Source organism: Eublepharis macularius, chromosome 4 (assembly GCF_028583425.1).
Source record: "Eublepharis macularius isolate TG4126 chromosome 4, MPM_Emac_v1.0, whole genome shotgun sequence".
In the NCBI taxonomy this organism is placed as follows: Eukaryota; Metazoa; Chordata; class Lepidosauria; order Squamata; family Eublepharidae; genus Eublepharis; species Eublepharis macularius.
Window position 1 is genome coordinate 118,273,883 of NC_072793.1, and position 22,246 is coordinate 118,296,128.

At 41.8% G+C, this 22,246-nt stretch overlaps 1 protein-coding gene across 1 annotated transcript in view; it reads right to left on the bottom strand.

Annotated features, from left to right (window-relative positions):
• ARHGEF3 (Rho guanine nucleotide exchange factor 3) overlaps window positions 1–22,246 on the bottom strand; it is a 273,489-nt gene that overhangs the window by 226,392 nt on the left and 24,851 nt on the right. Inside the window, exon 2 of the mRNA XM_054977396.1 lies at window positions 12,891–12,957. Coding sequence (XP_054833371.1) covers window positions 12,891–12,957 — 67 coding nt within the window. The remainder of the gene's footprint in view (window positions 1–12,890; window positions 12,958–22,246) is intronic.

A 22,246-nucleotide genomic window follows, 5' to 3' on the forward strand; every position in this document is an offset into this window, starting at 1 on the left:
GTGGGTGTGTGGAGGAAACTCCATATTCAAGGTACCACATTACAGAAATGATAGAGTGGCCAATCAATTATCTTCTAGATCTACAAAGTACTTAAAATCTACTTTACTCTGGAAGCAAAACCTACCTGATGTTTCTTTAATTAGTGTCTAAATTATCAGTCCTCTATTTATGGGTTACAAATGAGAGAAGGTACATCACTGAAGTTAGCTATCTGCACCAACTTAACATGTAAAGCTTTTATAAATACTCAAGGTTTTTGTGTGGTTGTGGTCACTATTACTGAATACCAGCACCTTTGGGGGTGGGGCTTCTCCCAAGTCCTGACGGGTGAACTGGTGGAAATTGCTGCAGCCTTATATGAGTACCAGCACTTTTATTTTTTACAAAAAGGACTGTAAATACTACCTTAAAAGTGAAACATCAATAATGTTTAATAAGCATGCTACCTCACCAAAGCATGCAAATAAATCTCTTATGAATATGAAAGTTAGATTCAGCACATTTTGTATATTCATTCATTTACAAATTATTTAGCAAATAATGACTGCTTCTGACACAGGTTGCTAGGGGTTGAATCCAGTGATTCAGCATTTAAAGTTGTTAAAAGATACAAAACTTTCTGACATTCCCTTCCCCTATCAGTCCCCAAACCTGAAGAAATTTTATTCCCAGGGACACAGAATCCCTGTGGTCTGATAGCTCCACAAGTTCAATAAGATGCAGCAGATGCAGAAAACAGAGAAAAAATCAACCTTTTAGACTTCCATCAGCACAGCACTGCTGAAGAGAAAGGGGAGAGTGATATCATAAGGGCATCTCACAACCCAAAGAGTCAGAAAAGACATGCGGAGAAGATCCATGATCCTTGTATCCACGCATTGTGACATCAAACCCCACGTCTGCAACTTAACTGAATATTTCTGACAAAAAGCCCAAAATGGAATAAAGGAAATGAAAAAAACAAAGGAGTAAATAAATGCAAGTTACAACATACAACCTCAGTATTCAGTTAGGTAAGAGTTGTTTTCAGGCAAAGAGTTCTCTGATAAGGCTAAGATTTAATGTAAGGTAAGGTAAGCGAGGTCACACAACCTTAAGAACCAGCACAAGGACCCAGGAACAGATGGTAGCCAAGATTTAAAAAGAGAGAAGAGTTAACAAATGCACTATGGAAAATAGGGGTGCACTTACCTGTATCTGTTGTTCTTTGAAGTTTTCTGTGCAGGCACACATGGGACTGCGCACGCGCAAGCCTGCTGATTGGAGGTGTTTTACAGCTTTTAATCCACTGGGGGCGCCTCTCCTCCCCAGAGCACATGCGTGGCCATTTCCTGCAGAAACAGTCCATGCTCTAGGAAAGGCAGTGCCCCCAAAAGTCAGTTCCTCCTGAGCTGTTGGACTCTCCAGGTGAATAGTGAAGAGCATAGAGAAGGGCAGGAGGGAGGGTATGTGTGCTTGCACAGAAGTCTTCAACGAACTACAGTTACAGCTAAGTGCAATCTTGTTTTCATTGTCAGTCTTCTGTGCAATCACAAATGAGAGATTAGTAAGCCACTTTCTCAAGGAGGAGGGTTGAGCTCTTCACTGGAAAAGTGACAGTAGGACTGCTTGACCCACTGCTGCCTCCTTTCTGTTGAGCACATCCAGAGCATAATGTCTGATGAAGGTGTCTGCTGAAGTCCATGTTGCTGCTCTGCATATATCATGCAGAGGTACCTCTCTAAGAAGAATTGCCAAGGATGCTTGTGGCCTGTGCTTGTGGCCTGGGGGAATGAGCATGGACTTCAAAAGGACAAGGTAGGTTAGCCTGCTTATAGTGCATTTTGATGGCCGGAACTACCCACCTAGCAACTATCCATGAGGTAGCTCTTTTCTCTTTATTTGGACCTGCATAGCAAACAAGCAACTGGACTTCTGATCTAAATGGGGCTGTACACCCTCATAGTGAGGAATATGGATTTGAAGAAAGGGATTTTATATACCACTTCTGTGCCTTTCAGTATTCTGTGCCTTGCACTTTTTCTATGCTCAGGAGCCAATGTAGTATTTGTAATGCAACCTGTAAGAATATGACACTTGAAACAAGAAGACTAAAGAAGAATGTACGCTGAAACTCTATAAGAACTGAGGACTAAACAATATACTGCTTGTAGAGATGCACCTATAAAAATATTACACATATGTTATATTATCCTACATTCCAATAGGATTCCAATAGGAATCAATTCAAGAGAGCCTTTTGTAGAAACTGATTTATGCAGCAAGCTGGGTCAGCCACCTGTGGCATTATCTCCCTCAAGGCTGCAAAAAGGGAGAGAGTGCAGAAGTGGGGGAACATTACTTTCTGCCCACAGACCTCGGTTATCTGAAGGCCCCAAGGCTGCCAAGATGAGACTCCATGGCGCCGTCGAAACTAACAGTAGCAAAAGGGAAATGGGCAGAGAGGAGGCAGAAGATGTCCTTCCTAGGGGAACAAGCACAAGGACAAGATAAGGGGCTGCAAAATTTGGAATTCCCCCAAGTAGGTAGCTGACCCAGACTTGTGTCTTCCAATCAAACTAACTCTAGACACCTGTGTCAAAGACTACGAGCCAATAAGATAATAAATAGTAGAATACTGTAATATTATTATAATTAACCTGAGGGTATTAATTGCTTTTCACTTCTAATGTAGCTTTGATGAGCACTGGACACGAGGGAATCCCTTTACTTCCCGTATAAGGGGGAGCTCATCCATTGTTTAATTAAACAATCTATTTTGCTTCAATTCAACAGGACTCCGGGAGTATTTAATTTTATTGTGATTGGCTAAGAGAGAGAAAGATACCACAAAGGCACAAAGTTTGTGTATAACAATAGTTAGGATCCTCAGGTGACGTAACTAATTTCTCAGAGTTTCATTAACAGCTTCGCTAATACCAACTGTAACGACCACTGAAGAAGAATCTGGGATATGGGCTGAATCCACACTTCCCTACCTTCTGGTTTTCCTGTGCATTTATTGCACTGGATTCTATCCCACAATGTCCCAGGCTGTGTTCACATTCCCTTTCTTACTGAGTCAGCATCACACTATGCTTCGTTCACATCCCTGGGATAAGGGGCGGGTCTAGATCTGCCATCACCGATGATGACATGACATATTTTTTAATTTAATGAGAGATTTCCGCTATATCGATTTTCCGCTGTACTGCAAATACGTTTGATTCATAGAAAACACCACACTGCATCACACGCTCAGGCCATGTGAGACCAAAGTAGCATTTTCTGTTGGTCAGCCCCAGGAAAACACAATGGGTCACTGAAAAAGATTGCAGACATTGGTAGGACACAGGTGTTCACATGGCCAATTACCACAGACTACTATGTTACCGCTCAACTGTGTTTATAGGATAGCGATTTTTCACTATACTGATCATTTTAATTTTTAAAAAAAAAAACTGTAAAGAGTCAACCTTTGCAGCCACAGTCTGCTTATCAGAAATTACCTAGGCTGTCCTTCAGCAATAAAACATTATTCACTGTAATAAAAATGCTCCCCCCCACCTCAATGCATCCACGGGCTTTTTACAACGGCACTTCCCAAACCGCTTGGGAACTGAAACAGGATTGCACAATAGCACTAGAAAAGCACCCTTTTAAAAAAAATAAACTGGACAGGGGTACGGGCATGTCTCAGACAGAGCTGGGACCATAAGAATTGCTTGGCAAAGAGGGATGGTGTTCCAGAAAGGCAAGAAACAAGGAAGTGGGGGTGGTTAAGAGGGGGCAGTCCCTTTGTGAACCGCTTCTATTTGTTCACATCCATGGTGAGAACTGCACAAGAGAAGCATTGGAAACGGCCCCTTGGGCACTTACCGTGAAGGATCCTTCTCCTCTGAGGTCAGGAGGACATCTGTGGGTGTTTCCCACCATCCATTTGGGGAGGCAGGAAGTTGAAACTTCTTCCTCTTCCTTAGTAGGTGGGATCATCCCTTTCACTTTCAGTTTGGGTGATTCCCAAAAGCAGTGTCAACACCTGTACAAAGAAACCTAGACTATATATGTAACTACAAACTGTTCCCAACTGTAATAACAAAGGAACAACAACACGTAAGGAAAAATAGAGAAAATTCAACAAACAGAAAGATCAGGCAGAAGAGACAGTAGTGAAGATCTCGGGAGGGCTCGATGTCCTCCTGACCTCAGAGGAGAAGGACCCTTCACGGTAAGTGCCCAAGGGGCCGTTCTCCCTCTGAGGCAGGAGGACATCTGTGGGAACTCCCAAAGCAGTTCTCTATGGCTGGGGTGGGATGAGATCTTCATCTGGTACGACGTGCTGAAGCACTCTTCTGCCAAACGCCGCGTCTGAAGAGACATAGGTATGTACATGGTAATGCCTCACAAAGGAAGAAAGCGAGGACCACGTAGCCGCTCGGCAGATGTCCTCTACTGATGCATTCCTGCGAAGAGCTGCGTTAGTAACGGTGCTCCGTGTTGAATGGGCGGTAACTCCTGACGGTACTGGGAGTTTCTGAGCCTTGTAAGCTTCTCTAATACAAGTAGTAATGGAATACGCGATAGCTGACGATGACATGCGCTGGCCAATTCGCGTCGGGGAAATGTTGATGAGTAGCACATCTGTCTGACAAATCCCTTCCGTTCTGACAAGGTAGGCTTTTAAGGCCCTCCTAATGTCTAGCGTATGCCAGTCCCGTTCCCTTGGATGTCTCGGATCCGCGCAAAAAGAAGGCAAGACGATCTCCTGTGCCCTGTGGAATCTAGAATACACCTTAGGTAAGAAGATCAGGTCCGTTCTCAATACGACCTTGTCCCTGTAGAAGACGCGCAGGTCTGGCCTAGTGGAGAGGGCTCCTGATGTTATCGCGATGAGGAAAATCACCTTGAACCTCAGCCATCTTAAGGGTACCGATCGTATGGGTTCGAACGGGGGCTTGGTAAAGGCAGACAGGACCACGTGGAGTCGCCACGTACGGAAACGATGGATTGTCAGGGGACTCAGCATAGACGCTCCCTGTAGGAAGCGCTGAATGTGTGGATGACCAGCTAAGGGTTCCTGCTCCACAGTAGGGATGATTGAGCCGATGGCCTCTATCTGCTTCCTTAGGGTGGCTGGTTTGAGACCTCTATCCAGCCCCTCTTGAAGAAACCCTAGGATGCTCCCTAGGTCCAGTTCTAGCAGGGCTATGCTTTTTCTTCTGCACCATCGGGTAAAGGCTTTCCAGGTAACATCATATATCCTGATAGTTGACTTTTTCCTAGCAGCTAGTATAGTGTCAATAATTTTTGGTGAGTATCCTCTCAATTGAAGACGCTGCCGCTCAATCGCCAGCCTGCCAAGGCCAGCCAATCGGGACGTGGATGCCAGATTGGTCCCTGATGCAGGAGGTCTGGTTGGACTGGAAGACAGATGGGCAGTTTGGTGGACATTGAATGTAGTGTCAAAAACCATGGCCTCCTGGGCCACCACGGTGCTACTAGAATCATCTCCGCCTCTTGTTCTTGCACCCTCCTGAGCAGTCTGGGGATAATTGGAAGAGGTGGAAAGGCACACAGAAACCCTGGCGGCCACTGTGATGTCAATGCGTCGGTGCCCTCCGCCCCCGCATAGAAGAACCTCGTGAAGAATCTTGGGAGCTGGTGATTCAGGTGAGTGGCAAATAGGTCCACCGCCGGGGCTCCGAAGTGGTCTACCAGGAGGAGGAAGACTTCCCTGTTGAGGGACCACTCCCCTGGATGAAGGTGTTGTCGACTCAGCCAGTCTGCTTGAACATTGAGGGCACCTCTGACATGTTCGGCTTGGATGGATAGGAGATGGTTCTCTGCCCAGCTGAGTATCTTGTATGCTTCCTGCTGTAGCCTGGAGGATCTGGTCCCTCCTTGCTTGTTGATGTAGCATTTGGCTGCAATATTGTCTGTGCGGATCAGGACATGACACTGAAGGATCTTATGCTTGAAATGAGTTAGGGCAAGGAAGATGGCCCTCATTTCTAGAACGTTTATTGGAAGCAGACTTTCCCTCGTGGGCCAGCGTCCCTGGGCTGGGGACCCGTTCAGGGTGGCCCCCCAGCCTGCCAGACTTGCATCCGTAAAAATCTGGAGTGGTTGAGGAAAAAGGAAACTTTTCCCCTGCTGTAGATTGCTCTCTATAGACCACCAGCGTAGGCTGTCCTTGACCGCCAGCGGCACATAAATCTTGATGTTTTGCCTCCGTGCAATTTGCAGCTGAAGGGGTCTGAGCAGGGACTGTAGAGGTTTGAAGTGAAAACGACCCCAGTATATGGCCTCCGTATTCGCTACCAGAAGGCCCAAGAGCTTGGACAGTTCCATAAGACCAGAGTGGCGTTGTCTGGTGACCGTCAATAATAGGCTCCTGGTCTTGAGAGACTTCTCTTTGGGTAGGAAGAAGCACCCTTTCCTGGTGTCTATGATTAGTCCCAGGTGCTCCAGACTCTGGGATGGAAGTAGGGAACATTTCTTTGAGTTTATCAAGAATCCATGTCTCTCTAGGAACCTCATGATGAAGGTGGTGCTCCGAAGTGAAGACTCTCTGGTATCTGCCCTTATCAGCAGGTCGTCCAGGTACGGATGCAGGTGGAATCCCATTTCCCGGAGTCTGATGACAAGGATCACCAGAAGTTTGGTGAAGACTCTTGGGGCCGTGGACAGTCCTAAGGGCATTGCCCGGAATTGAAAATGGTTGTTTCCCACACAGAATCGGAGGAACTGTCTGTGGGAGGGGATGATCGGTACGTGAAGGTACGCTTCCGTCAGGTCTATAGAGGTTAGAAATTCCCCCGGGCGAAAAGCCTCCGCTATCGACCGAAGGGTTTCCATTCTGAAATGACGAAGCCTGATGAAGTGATTTACGTACTTCAGATCTAGGATCGATCACCAGTTCCCATTCCTCTTGGGAACAGTGAAAAATATTGAGTAGACTCCCCTGCCTTGTTCATTGATGGGAACTGTTTCCACTGCGTGGATTTCCACAAGGTGTTGTATGGCTTTTAGGGTAATTTCCCTTCTGTGAGGATCCTTCTTGAGTGGAGACTTGAGGAACCGCTCCAGTGGAAAGGAGGTGAATTCTATGGAATAGCCTTCGGACACTTCTTCTCTAGACCATTCGTCTGCCTGAGATTCCCTCCAAGCCTCCTGAAATAGAAGTAGTCGTCCACCCTCCAGAGCCTGGAGCGAGTCAGGGCTTCTGTCCCTTGTCGTCTGCGTCAAACCTGTTGACTCGAGTGGTCGATTGTCTGTGGTTCCTGGGTTGGAAGGGACCTTTTCAAGACTGTGTTCGCTGGGAGCTCCAGGAACGCTTGGAATCCTGGCATGCTCTAGGTAGAGTATGATGAGAATGAAAGGGTTAGGGGTTGAAAAACCTCCTTTCCGTGCGCTTCAGCAATTTTGGCATGGCCCTTTTCTTATCTTTGGTCTCAACCAGGATCTTCTCGAGTTGGTCTCCAAACAGCTTCCCCCCTTGGAAGGGGTATGCCATCAATGTGATCTTTGCTTGAAGATCTGCTTGCCAGGCCCGGAGCCACAGTAATCGTCTGGCTGCCGTAGATGCAGCCATAGCTCTGGATACAAATGATAAGGAGTCTAGGGTGGCATCCACCGTGAAGGTGCTTGCCTTCAAAATCCTGTTGGCTCCTTCGAGGAGTCGCTTGTTATTCTCCGGGAGCAACTGGATTAGCCGCCTGGTCCAGACGACTGCTGCGCGGGATACGATTGACGAAACGGCCGAAGCCTTGATGGCTACCGACATAGCTTCATGCGCCCTCCTTAGAGATACATTGCCTCTTTTGTCTAGGGCATCTCGGATGGACCCTTGACCATCTTCAGAAAGCAGACCCTGCGACTGCAGCACCGCTACTGGAGCGTCGATCGCTGGCACCTGCAAAAGCTCATTAGCAAAATTGGGTAAGTTATACAGCTTTTTAAGAGTATTGGGGCAGTGCTTGCAGGCTGCAGGCAAGGCCCATTCTGCTTTTAACCGACGCTCAAAAAGTTCTGGGAAAGGGAATGCTTTAGCTCTTTCCTCCTCTCTAGGAAAAAAATGTTTCCCTTGGGTCTGCCCTTGGCCCCCCCAGCTTTGGGTTCCTCCTCCTCTCCTGGTTTGATCTCTTGGAGGTCTAGGGCTGCCAGGGTCTTGGTCAAGAGATACTGATAGTCCTCAGCCTGGAATAGTCTATTGTCTGAAAAGCGAAGGTAAACACCCACAGGATGCAAAAAATCAATTCATGTGTATTTGTAAGATACTTCAATCAATTAGTTCCAAAGTGCAATGTGCTTATAACAATTCATACAAAAGGTATCTTATACAAATTTTCTACACTTCAGTTTCAAACAAGAAACTACTGGTACATAATTACAGTTAAATACGGTATCATTCCCAACTCTGCAGTCTATATATCAATTCCGGGAAAATAACAGTAGCCCCCATATATGGGGCCGTAGCTTTCTTAATTTAGTTTCTTTCCAATCCGGTGGAGGTATGGTAATCACGAGGGAAACACTGGCGGGGTCCCACTTTCCCCTGGAGCAACGAGGAAAATCGTGCTCCCAAACAATGCTCAATCTGAGGCCGGCTGCGAGCAGATTTCGCGCCTGCTTCTTCAGGAGCTTCTTTTTCTGTACAAAACATGATTATAATTATAATCAGCTATACATCATACAAATATTTTTCCCAGTGTCTTAACAATGTTCAATATACTTACAATGCCACCAAACGTAAGTTCAAAATAAGGTAAATCATTCATACATCCCGGTACGGGCAGCGATGTTCTTTACATGCGTGCCTCCTCCTCCCAGCAACCTCCCTTAAAAATCCAGCAGATCCCGCCTCTCATTAACCCTTAAAGTTACAGCATGTCCAAGGCTTCAAGCCCAGTTCGGTTTATGTTTTCAAAGAAAACAATTCAATACCAATTCATTATTAAGGGAAAATAGTGGCAAACTTGAGCCATGTGGATTCGGCCATTGGCACAAACATGTTGTTAAACCTTTAAGAAAAAGTTTAGAATTGTGATGAAAAAACCCTGTCTTCTTGTCTATAGGGGGATGAAATTCTGAGACAGCAGCTAGATGAACTTTGATAAATTAAATGGAAAGACCCTTCTGTTTAAACTTCAGTAAGTATTCTAGTATCTGGGCTAAAGAACAATCATAAGGGTCCAGACCCTTATACTTGGCCCAAGCAACGAACTTGTCCCATTTGAGGGCATAAGACTTTTTGGGTGTTAGGTTTCCTTGTGTTTAAGATAACCTCAGTTATTCCTTCAGGGAGCCTCCCTATAGTATAATCAGCCAGGTTGTCTGTTTGAGTCTGGGTATGTCATGATATTGGACACCCTTGTAGGATAGTAGATCTGGAATCATGGGCAGTTGTTGAAATTTTCCACTGACCATGTGAAATAGCCAATGGAACCATGGCTGGTGAGGCCAGAATACAGTCACTACAATGACATTCATTCCCTTGGCCTGCATCTTGCTGACCATTTGTCCGGCAAGAGGGATGGGAGGAAAGACATAAAGTAGGTACCCTAAGTTAGTTGAAATCCACCCCCCTAAGGACATTAGATCTAATCCCCCTTGAGCAGAATAAAGGGGCTTTTTGATTTTCCCTTGTCATAAGAAGAACCTAATCTGCTCAGTCTGTCTGCAACAATTGGCCACTCTCGGAATGTGAACAGCCTGAAGCAATACACCCTGTCTGTTGGCCCATTCCCAAATGAGAATAGCCTCCATACAGAGTTTTGGAAGTTGTGCCTCCCTGCTTGTTTATGTAGAACATTGCAGTGCAGTTGTCCGTGAATATTTGAACATTTTTTGCCTTTCATCATATCTGCAAAGGAGATATGAATAACATATTGCCCTCAGTTCCCAAATATTGATATGCAACCACTGTTCACTTCCTAGCCATATGCTGTGAGTAGAGGAATGTCCACAATGAGCACCCCAACCAAGTGTCGAGGCATCTCTAGTGAGTGTGACCTCAATCTTAGGAAAGCGAAAGTCAACTCCTTCTTACAAATGGGAATCTACCAACCACCATAGTAATGATCTGGTTATTGTACTAGGTATACTAAATTTTCTATCGTGGTGGTATACCCCTAGATGACGCACTGACAGGAGCTGCAAGGAGCAGCCGTCTCTGCCTGACACACTCTCAATCACATCTGCTTAAACACACACATTTGCTTCCTTTTGGTCAATAAACTGCAAATACGTGGACATTTGCAATGCAACGGATGCTAATGGAAGAACAAGTGCATGCATTCAATTTTTGTACATTTCCAGGTATGGAATGAAACTACAAGAGTGATTCTGTGACTTGAAAACTGAATAAATTGTTTTTCTCTAAGGAGGCACATGCATTCTACCATACAGCATTGCCATACGGTATTGTTAATAAGTTATAGGAAACATCTACTTCAATAATGCACAGTATATACTCTATAGTATGATGTACAAGGTTGCCAGTCTCCTGGTAGGCTCTGGAGATTTCCTGGAATTACAACTATCTCCAGAGATCAGTTCCCCTAGAGAAAATGGCTACTTTGGAAGGTGGACTCTATGGCATTATATCCTGCTGAGGTTTTCTGCCCTCCCCAGGCTCCACCCCCAAATCTCCAGTAATTTCCCAACCTGAAGCTGGCATTGCTAATTGCATAATATTACATAGTTCTAGCTGTACAACTCTGATTGCTAAGAACACATTTTCTTTGACAAAGTAACATTCTGGATATGCAGAATATTTTTAGCATCCAGGTCCTCCATGGCAACTGAGGTTGGTACAGGTCAGTCATCAGTACAGCACACAACTTTTACAGTCTCAAAACTGTTGGCTGCATCCTTACATTACTGGATATTCTGCTTTCATCACATGATAGCTAGCATTACCAAATGGGTTGTCTTGTGTGGACAAGCCAACCCAGTTGTGAATGACTGCTATAACAACAATAATATCCAATGATGTGTGAATGTAGCCCCAGAAAACAAATTATATTTAATGTTCTGTGACTACAATTTGAAATTTAAAAACCCAGTCATGCAGAGGTTTTCAACAACCCTCCAGCAATATATGTCAATAATTTCAAAAGATCTTAATTGCTCTGTTGTTTTCAAGAAGTCGGCATCAGACACCTTGTTCTGTTACCAGTCTGAATTACTCTCCCTGGCTCTCTTTAACTGGAAAAGAAACTGATGCTTGCTTGGTATGCAAATGTTTTCCTACATGATCTACAATCAGTGTCTATGCAGAATGATGACAGATTTATATGACTACATCAAAATAATTGATGGTGCCTTGGAGGAGGAAGCAAGACAGCCAGTCGGACCCTTTGCCAGAACCTCACCAAAGCAGCACAGCTAAATGACTGTAGGTCTTTTTGTACCCTCTCTTTCCCAAGGGAGGGAGAGTTCCCTCCCCTAAATCCAGCCTCTTTCCTAGCCAGCCATGGCTAGCCAGTTCTTGTGGAGCACATCTCTAGGCTCACATATTCCTAGTTTTATGATGATACCAAAAGGCTAGAACAACACAATTATTTATCCCAAGCTGTCAGTTTTCCCAAACATCCAAAGGAGAGATGTCAAGTGGAGCAGATGAGGGGGGGCATATTTGGGAATTTCTTGCATTTTGTGGGGTGGGGGTTGGACTAGATGACCCTAGAGGTCCCATCCAACCCTGTGATTCTATAAATCTATGAAATGGCATTTCAATTGCCCTGATCTTCCTGGCTCTCCAGGTTAACTCAGAGCTTGATTATGAAAAGGTGACTCAGAGGCCAGTGTAATATTAAAAGGCCCTAAGCCTGATCCTAAGAAAAGCTGATGCCAAATGTGAAGCAAGTCTTGATGGAAAATTGGTTCCTCCATCATTGCTCAATTCTCAGTATCTCAAGTCCAAGAAGCAACTACATTACTGATGACCTTGGCCAATTCTGCTGATATCAGGAAAGAAGCTAACTTATTTCATTCAACAGTGTCAGTTATGGCTTGTCTATCCTGGTTACCCCCTTCCTGCATTCCATTTGTGACTGTTTCTCTTTGTAACTTTATTGCTTTAAAGATCAAAGTTGAGCTAAGACACTAAGGAGTTACTTTTGGTTCCCTGCTACATTCTGCTACTGAGGAATTATCAATCCAAAAGTTACACTACCCTACAGAATATGAGTATATGTGTATAAAAGATAAACATGCATATAATGTTGTTGAACTACAGATACATTCATTTCTATTGACCAACAAATACATTCATAAGTCATACTCTGGCAAGCATAGTTGGCACAGCCACTTTGCCTGTATCAGAATTAATCTCATGATTTCATCCGTAAAGAATCTTGGTCTCATGTAAATGGTTACAAGGTAAAGGCACTTAACATTATTATAATCCATTCTATCCACATCCTACACACCTATATAAAAAACATTATTAAACATTATTCAGTATTAAATAAAAGTTTCTGTTTCAACTATCTTTGGGCAACACAGTTCAGCAGGGCATATTCCTTTGCAGAAGTCTTTTTCTTTGTTAAATAATGCCTAAGCAAATGTAATGTCAGTGTTAAACATTCATCTGGATAAATATAAGATAATAAACTCATTCTCTGAGAAGTTGATTACATGAACAGAATTCTGCCAGGATAAACATAACCCCTTATGAAGTGTCATGCAGGACTACCTACAATAATTACTTGGCTCCTTGACAAAATTAAATTGAGCAATTGTTTCTGAAGTTGCATCTTTAGAGGTCTTTTGGGAGAAAGGTCTGAGTTTGCAGAATATTACCTTAGAACATTACCTTAATTAGCATTACAGAAGGTGGAAATAAGTGTTTGTGTTACAAGAAAACACACACAAATCAATCGCCTGAAACAAAAACCCTTACCCCTCTGAAATTCCAGCCTTTGGTGGAAGGAAACAGGGAAAAATTGTTCTGTAGCGGCTGCTGAGACCTACAAGATAAAAACAAGAACACATTTTTTTTTTGCATTCTTAAACTGTCAGATTTTCCTTATCAACATGGACTGGAGAAATATGAGCACTTGCTGGCATGCGCTCATGCTTACATGCAGCACCTTACATTTTTATTGCTTTGTTTCCACTATGCATATTTCTGCACAAGTTCTCTTTTTGCTACAATAAAATTTAGTTTAATTTGAAATGAAAGTCAAAGGGAAAGGCTGTCATCCCATTTTCTGAACTGCTGGCTACCCAGAACTTTCAAAGTGGATTCTAGATGGTATTGCTGATAGCACTGGTGTTAAGCTAGCCAAGCAAGGCCTCTAGGGGACAGAAAAAAACTTTAGGAAGTCTCTTACAGTTATTACAGTTACCATTACGAAAAAGCATTAGCAAGTTAAACTTTAACTATACAGTACAGCGATGGCGAACCTATGGCACGCGTGCCACAGCTGGCACGCAGAGCCCTCTCTGTGGGCATGCGAGCCAAGTCTCCGATCGCTAGATCCAGGGCTCATTTGGAGGGGGAACGCCTGCAACTGCATTCCAGTAGCTCTGAGCAGAGATCACATGCGTTTTGGCCCTGCCCACGTGATTCCTTTTCCTCAAGGCTGCCTCCCTGCTGCCCGTCTCTTTAGCAGCAGGAAGCGGAGGCAGCAGCAAGGCTGCTGGGGCTGACTTTCTAAAGAAGAGTAAGCTGCTTTGATTTAACTTGCTTTACTTTCAGTCGTGGCTCTTGAGCAAGAGAGAGAGAGAGAGCTTGCAAGCAGGGCTGCTGGTCTAAAGAAGGGCAAATTGCTTTGATTTAACTTGCTTTACTTTCAGTCATAGCTCTTGAGTGAGTGAGTGTGTGAGAGAGAGAGAGAGCTTGCAAGCTGCTGGTCTAAAGAAGGGCAAACTGCTTTGATTTAACTTGCTTTCAGTTGTGGCTCTTGAGTGAATGAGAGAGAGAGAGAGAGAGAGAGAGCTTGCAAGCAGGGCTGCTGGTCTAAAGAAGGGCAAACTGCTTTGATTTAACTTGCTTTACTTTCAGTCGTGGCTCTTGAGTGAGTGAGAGAGAGCGAGAGAGAGAGACAGAGAGTGCTTGCAAGCAGAGCTGCTGGTCTAAAGAAGGGCAAACTGCTTTGATTTAAGTGCACTTCTTGACCTCAGGCACACCATTCCATAAAGTGGGGACCACAAGAAAAAATGTGCATGTGTGAGCATTTGTTGATCTTGCCAACTTATAGGATGGTACCTGTAGAAGGCCCTGAACAGATGAAAAAAGCTGTCATGACAGAGCACAGGAGGACAGGCATTTCTAGACCTATTCGAATCTGAGGCCATGTACTATTACTTAGGTAAATATTCTTAAAATAACGCAACCGGGGGGAAGAGCTAGCTTGAATTTTATGTTAATCTCCCATAGTGTATTAATATTACTCTTTTAACTTCTCCTATTCTAATCTTTTTGCCTTAAGAAGAATTATCCCAGATAATAATGACCGCATCTCTAGTGTCCTTTCTGCTCTGTCACATCTCACTTGCTACAAGGTATTATTGTGACATGCTCAGATTTTAGCCAAACTCTATTCATCTTTGCTCTTACCTGGATGGCCCAGGTTAAGCCAATGTTCTAAGAGCTCAGAAGCTGACAAGTGTCCAACCTGTCAGGCATCACTTGTAGCTTGGCTCTCAAACAGAAACAGACACCCAGGTTTGAAACCCCATTCTGCCATGGAAGCTTGCTAGGTGACCTTGGGTCAATCAAACACTCTTAGCAACTGGATTGTTGTGAGGAGAAAACGGAAGAGAGGAGAATGAAGAAAGCTGCTTTGGGTCCCCATTGGAAGAAAAGTAGGATACAGATGAAGTAAATAAATAAGTCACTGGGCCTATCATACAAAACGCTATTGCCTTGTTTCTTCATTTGACAATATCTCTGTTTTAATTATCCTGAACTGCTGCACTGAAGGGTTATCTGCATTGTATTTTTGCTTTAAAACTGATGCTGGAATCCATAATTTGAGGATTAAGTAGGAGATCAGAGATAAGAGAAGTTTTTGTTTCTTTGTATAATTTGATGGGGGGAGGGTTAAGTTAGGTGGCTTTGTTTTATAGATATGAAAGTTCTTCTAGTTTCAGAAAAGAAATATACTGAAGAGCTGAAAGAACAATATTTTGGCTTGCTAAAATCTGAGTCATGAAGTACAAAGAAAATAAACAAGGAATATAATTTTAGAGGTAGATAATGCGGGGGAGGGGGAGGAGCCCAACATAATGTGCACAGCTCTCCCTACACCATTTAATATAATAAGTGTCTTAGCTACTATTATCAATAACAAGCACAGTGACAGGAACATATGTTGGCATGCCTATTAGGAAGCTGTTTTGTTTCTGCTTATCTTGGAAATGCAGACTGCAATGGAACTTCTCTATTTTACTGTAAATCTGCACATGTAGAAAGCTTTCTGGAATTTTCAACCACAGTAATAAAAGGCTTAAATTTCCTCAGTATAATTTTCTCACCATACTTGGTTAAATCAAATGAACCTCTGATAGACAACATCAATACGAGTTTGCTAATGTAATCTCAATCACAGGAGGTTACTGCTTCCAAGTAAAACAAGTTTAAGATACAAAAAAAGCATTCATGGCAACCTATCAGTGTCACAGAAGAATCTGAATATGTTTGCCAAAAGTATCCCAAGATCATCACACTTTTTTCTTCAGAGTGTCATCATAAAAAATAGACCACCCAAATGGCTTGTTAGAAGGCCTCTATCCAAAAAAACTGAAAATATCTATCCAAATAATTATTACACTCCCATTAAATGAGAAATTCAAAAGAAATACACCACTAGAGCTCCATTTTATGTTACTACTTTAGTACTATGTGTTACTGTGTGCTATCTGTTGCTTTCGGTATGATCTTAACAGATAGTTCTATGTTGTTTAATATATCAGTCTTAGAACTGCTTATACTCTGTTCCAGTATTTCTTCTACTCTGTATTGGATTTCTTCTGGTTTTAAATCTTTGCAAATTTGCATTTATAGACTCTATTACATTGTTTATGGAAATGTCCTTGAAATTGACTGTACTAACTCACATTGTAATCTGTCTTGAGTCTCAGTGAGAAAAGCAGACTACAAGTAAACATAAATAAATAAACAAATACATCCTTCTATCTTTCGCTACTGATTAAAAAATGACAGATCCTTAGGAAGTAGGTGCATATGCAAAAGTGTGTGTCTCCAACACATGTTTAAATACATAAGCACAAACACTGAATTAATGAAAAGGCTCTCTCTCTCTCTCACTCACACACACACACAAACACAGCCTTTCTCATGGTAACATTCATTCAAAATCAGCAACTAGTAGAAAATATGTATGTCTGGAAACTAAGGATTAATTCAATGAAACTATCTTCTGTGTATGTACTCTCAAAAGCCCATGCTAACTGGCTATGTATCACAATACAAAGAGCAGATATCAATAACACCTTGGTCAAACAATATCTTGCCATATTGTACATGCAAACACTTGGTAAGTTGGTTGTTCTGAGCCCAACTGGATGATCATTTTATCACATTTTACCCTCTATCTTTACCTGATGGGTGGAGCAAAAATCTTCATTACCACAGATAACCAAGGTAGTGCAGGTAAAAATTCTTTACGGTAGTTTCATTTTCAGTATGAGATTTCCGTATTATCCTGCAAAATTGCAAGGGGAATTTCGCCCCAGAAGGTAAAAACAGAAGGGCTCTCAAGTTATTCACAGTCTTTTCAGCCAGTGCAACATGGAACACAACATATCCCATATGTTGTAAACTTGGGAGTAAATGGGGCAACCATACCTTTATGTAAATGCTTTGGTTCCCTTCCATACGAAGGGACACTGCATTAGTAAAAGATCATGGAATTTTTTTTCATGGATAAATTTAAGCTGTATACATAAATACTCAAATAACATTCTTTGACCAATGCACACACCTTCGGAAGCTGCTAACTAGTGATGTCAAAACCAGTATCCAAGTATGTACACTACTGGCAAATAAAAAGCTTCACATATTTTCATGCAAAATGCAATGCACTGTTATATAGGAGAGTTTTCCAGCAGGAGACAAAAGGCACAATTTCTTATGGACAATGCTCCATGGTATTAGTGCTACCTACAAAGTAATTTTTGTTCTTTTAAGACATAGGAAAATGCAAGACTCAAATTAAATGAAAAACTGTATATTTATTTTTCAAAATGAAGGATTGTATAAAAATATTTCTTGAGGGGTTCTAGGACACTAAATATTGATATTAAAAACATTCAACCACACAATAGAAAAAGAGAGATTTTAACATAGCACTTTGACAATTCTTTGAACTTGTTAGGACAATGTATAATTTTCTACAAGCGGAGGATTCAAGAACAAATGTCCTACAATAAATTTATAGAAACACTTCATATTACCACTTTAAAGACTGCAACAAAAGAGATAATTAATGAAAACAAGTTCACCTACAAAAATGTTCTTCGCATATTTTTAAAAGTCAAAAACAAAAATATTTATGACCCATTACTGCACCTTTTGGGTAATGGTTTACAAATTATAGAGAAAAGCAACAACAAATCTTGGTAAATATAGCCACCTGCTGTTCAAAGTTGTTAAATCCCCAAGATTGCAAGAATGTTTGGAGGGGATCATCCAAGCGGAACAAAGTAGTACAGTAGGAATCCCTACATTAATTTTTCAAATCCCAAGGAGCTCCTACCTATGAAAATGTTTTACAGGCCAGAAAAAGTTGGTGTCAGGAAGCATAATTCAATTACTGCTAAATTCATCAAGAAAATGTATTTGTAAAAAGCTGATAGAGATACACACACATGGTCAGTTAACCTTAACCATGATAGTTCAAGGGATATTTGGAATTTTTCACAATGTTTAAATGATTTCCCTGGTTGGGAAACACTGGCGCAGTAGATGGCATTAGAGAGACTACCATACAAAAACTATTTAGCATCCATTTTTGTCAGGAATTTAAATAAAAGCTTCCATTTCAGTATTGAGTTTGAAATTCCCAATATGTACACCATATTTGTTAATATTAAGTAGACCTTTAATATAACAGAAAACCCCACAATATAAAGTATGACTTTTAAATATATTTTTGAATATATTTTCTATGTATGACAGACTTAATATATTATCCATTTCAAACTCTCAGTGTGTAGATGTAGTTCAGTTATTCTGAAATATGCAAACAACCCTTCCATTCTCTTCTATGGACCGCAACAAATACACACACACACTTTATTGTCAATGAAGAATCTGCAAATATTAAGAAAGTACTTTCTTTTCAATAAGTGAATAGGAAATTCCTGGTTGTATGAGGCATTAGATCATTCTCAACAGATTCTCTTATACATACTTATGAAGGACAATGAATTACCAAAGTAAAAATATATTTTTGTCTCACAAGGTGAGAGCAAGCTAAAAGTCTGTAAATATTAGGTTCTGCAACAATCTTAGCTTTGTAAACCATATTTCTAGTTTCTCTAAACTTCCCTCAATCTCAAATATGCCTTCAAATAAACGCTAAAAGAGAACAGTTACTGCCACCAAGTTGTTAAAATCTCACTTTCACATATATACATGTCTTTTACAACATACCAACATACTTGTAATATAATCAGTTTGTACAATTTAATCCACATATTTTACCATAATTACTACACAGAGATACAGTAACTAATAGTGCAATCCTAAACAGAGTTACTCCATTCTAAACCCATTGATTTCAAAAGGCTTAGATTAGAAAAATTCTGCACAGGATTACAATATGCATTGATCACTACTTGAATGTAAGCCTGCAAGTAAGCAGAGAGAAAAAATTGCAGGAGACCAGGGAAGGGGGGGCACGGACATGTGGGGGTAGCCATTGGCAACAATGTGATGCCACTTCCAGGAAACACCCAGAAATGCTATTGCACCTCTCTAGGAATCACTGGAGGATTGATAGCACTTGCAGGTTGTCCCCAGAAATGACGTGATGCCATTGGCCTGATGGCCATTTTTAAATTTTTCTCTCACTTACAACAACATCCCGTCTCCAGGTCTAGCAACCAGGGAAATTTCACACCATACAGGTCCCTACAAACTTTTTCAAAAAGAACTAAGAAATGGGGGGTTTTAGTGTTATATGTGGTATGGTCATTTCTTTTCTCCAGCCTTCTCAGTATTACAGAAATGAAATTACTGGAGAACTGGGACTTGAGAAAGCTCAACAGTTACAAAGTAACTTCCTTGTTTAACCAATTCATACTTAAACTTTGGGAAGGGGGGGAAGGTTTTTAACTATTTTAGACAGGAAGAACGCCGAAACCCTACCTATCTTCAAAATACCTTAAGTCCCTAATGGACTCCCTGACTAACCAGCAGATATTCTAACTCTCCTCCCACCAAATTCCAACAACTCTCAACTGCATCAGTTGACTAGAGTTATTTGGTTATCTGTGACATTTAAATGCAAGAACACTCTAATTGGAGTTCGTGCCCCATTTCTGGGGGGGGGAGTGACTAATCCTGGGGCAAATCCACATTACTCATTCTAAGTCGCATGTTCCCCGCATTCCCCACGCAATCCCGAGTGCCGGTCACATTACCTCATTAAACAGACGCATTTCATTCGCATTTCTCCCGAATATGTGGTCACAGGTTTTCAACGGGAGTTTCACGGTGGCCGTGAACGGGCCAATGAGCAATTTACGTGTTTTTTTTAAAAACCACCCCCCTTCCTGTCTCTCCGGCTGTTCCGAGAGTTCCTATTGGCTGATTCAACTTGCAAGTGCTCCGTAGTCTGCAAAAGACTGGTTTTGACTTCATAGCATTGGATTTATTGATTATGCTGTTTCTGAATCAAATCTGGTAGTTTGAAAAATCATTTTGGGGTGAATCCATCCTCAGAATGGACTCGCGAAACTTCCTTTTTAATTGTTTTTTTTTTAAATTTATATTACTGTAATACCAAAATTACAATATCCTTATAAGGAAATACAATATCCTTATAAGGCAAGATCAAAATAACAGAAAAGTAATTAAAAAAAAAGTGGGAAGATTTGTTCCCTCCCTCAAAAGCAGAAAATGCCCGTGTGGGGTGAATGCGGATTCGGCCAGTGACTATTGGGAACATAATGACACTCCAAGGAAGTGAAACTTCAGTAAAATTCAGGCACTGAACTTTCCTGCATAGGAAATGCCCACGAAAGCTTCCCACATGCTTCCAAATTTCCAAAAAAGAAACGGGAGAGAGCCATCAGTGCTGTCAGTGGGGGAAAGAGAGGCATCATTATCTTCAATGATGTTTCTTTATAAGGCAAGATCGAAATAACGGAAAAGTGCGCTCAAAAAAATTTTTAAAAAATGGGCGGGGAAAAAAGGTCCCGCCCAAAAAAGTGGTTTTCGAGTGGCCGTGTGACCGGAGGGACGCACGAGAAAGACGGATTGGAAGCAGGAATGTGAACGAAGAGGAAAAAATCGCAGATTGGAGGCAAACAGAAGATATCCGATAAACATGCGGGTAATGGGTGAATGCGGATTTGACCCTGGTTAACCAACACATCTGTATTTTTAAATCATTGCTGATCAGAATCAATGTTTAGCTACCATTCTCTATACAAGAAGGGAGGAGGGAGGTACGTACAATTCTAACAACAAGATGGCTTTGTGTAGTTTTCTTCATACAGCACCTGAACTCACTGCCAGCTTTCAAATTACATGCAGAAAAAAATTCTGCTGATTTGAAGGCCTAGTAAAAATTGTACTTCTTTTTATCTCTGACTAAGCTGGAAAGAAGTTGTAGAAGATCAAGATATTGGCCAGGAAACAAGGAGCCATTTTACACACAAAGATTTGGATATGCCTCCTAGGATGTATAGATTTTTTCCTCTTTAAGTATCGGCCCTCTTGCAATGTCACACACTGCTCTTAAAACTCTACTCAGCTTTAAGAGGAGTTTGCCTTATGATGTGGAATGTTATCATTTGAAATCCAATGTTCTTTGTGCACATGGAAGTAATTGAAAAGTTCCCAGCTATGCTGTGCCACAGTTCCAGCATGCAACCTCCCCCAAGAAAACAATTACCAGCCACTAACATAGGCTTTTAAGGAAGAAGTGTGCAAGAACCCAAATACCTAGAGTTGCCAATTTCCAGGTGGGGCCTGGAGGTCTCCTGGAATTATAATTGTTTTCCAGACTGCAGAGATATGTTCTCCAAGAAAGATATTTGGAGAGTGGACTCTATGGCATTCTACCACAAACTCTGCCATCCCCAGATTCCCCCCCAAATCTCCAGGGATTTCCCAACCCAGAGTTGACAACCCTACTTGAAACACCGCTACCCCTCTAAATTGTTCAAAACTCTTTTAAAATGCTGATTCCCAAACATAAAAGGAGCCATCAGAATGACAACCCACAGCAGCCTCCACCTGTACACTCCTGGGCACTGATGGTAATTTATCAGACCATCAGAAACCATCATGAGATTATGAAAGCCCCCAGCGGCAAAAGAAGTGAATGTAATTATTTCTATAAATCTGTTTTACCACAACTTTTTTCCATACAAGTTTGAGCAGTCAGTGTACACTAAGCATGTACCTCATGGGTTTCTTTCCATTTCCATTTGCCTCTTGAAGCTCTGTTGTTTTGTTACATGGTCTGTTTTCTCCGAGTTAATACATAGGAGACTGAAATCATTTTCTTGACTGCTGTCACTTAACCACAAGGAGCTTAATCTTTGTATTCATTTCTGATCGTACACTACAAAAACTGCTATGCTATGTGACTCATCTCCTCCACATGTAATCTCAGCTTCATGGGATTCCCCCCCCCCCAACATTTCCTTTAAGAGACTAATTCTCAGGACATCAGTCCTCATGCAGCTGATATTTTAAAAATTGAAATTTCTTCCTTTTAGAGATACAGTGCACCAAGCAAGTTATTTTTTAAAAAAAAAATAAATTAAGTGTTCAGAGGTTCATCTTTTTTAACATTTGTGAACTATATCAGATTGCTCCTCTAGCATCCATAGGACACAAAGTGAATGCTCTCAGCACATTTGCCCCATAAACCCCAAGAATCACAGGCACAAGTCTAAATTAAGAAGTTTTAAATCAGCCTCCAACATTTTATTTATTTATTTACTTCATTTACATTCTGCCTTTCTCCCCAATGGGGACCCAAAAGGGCTTACATCATTCTCCTCTCTTCCATTTTCTCCTCACAACAACAACCCTGTTAGATTAGG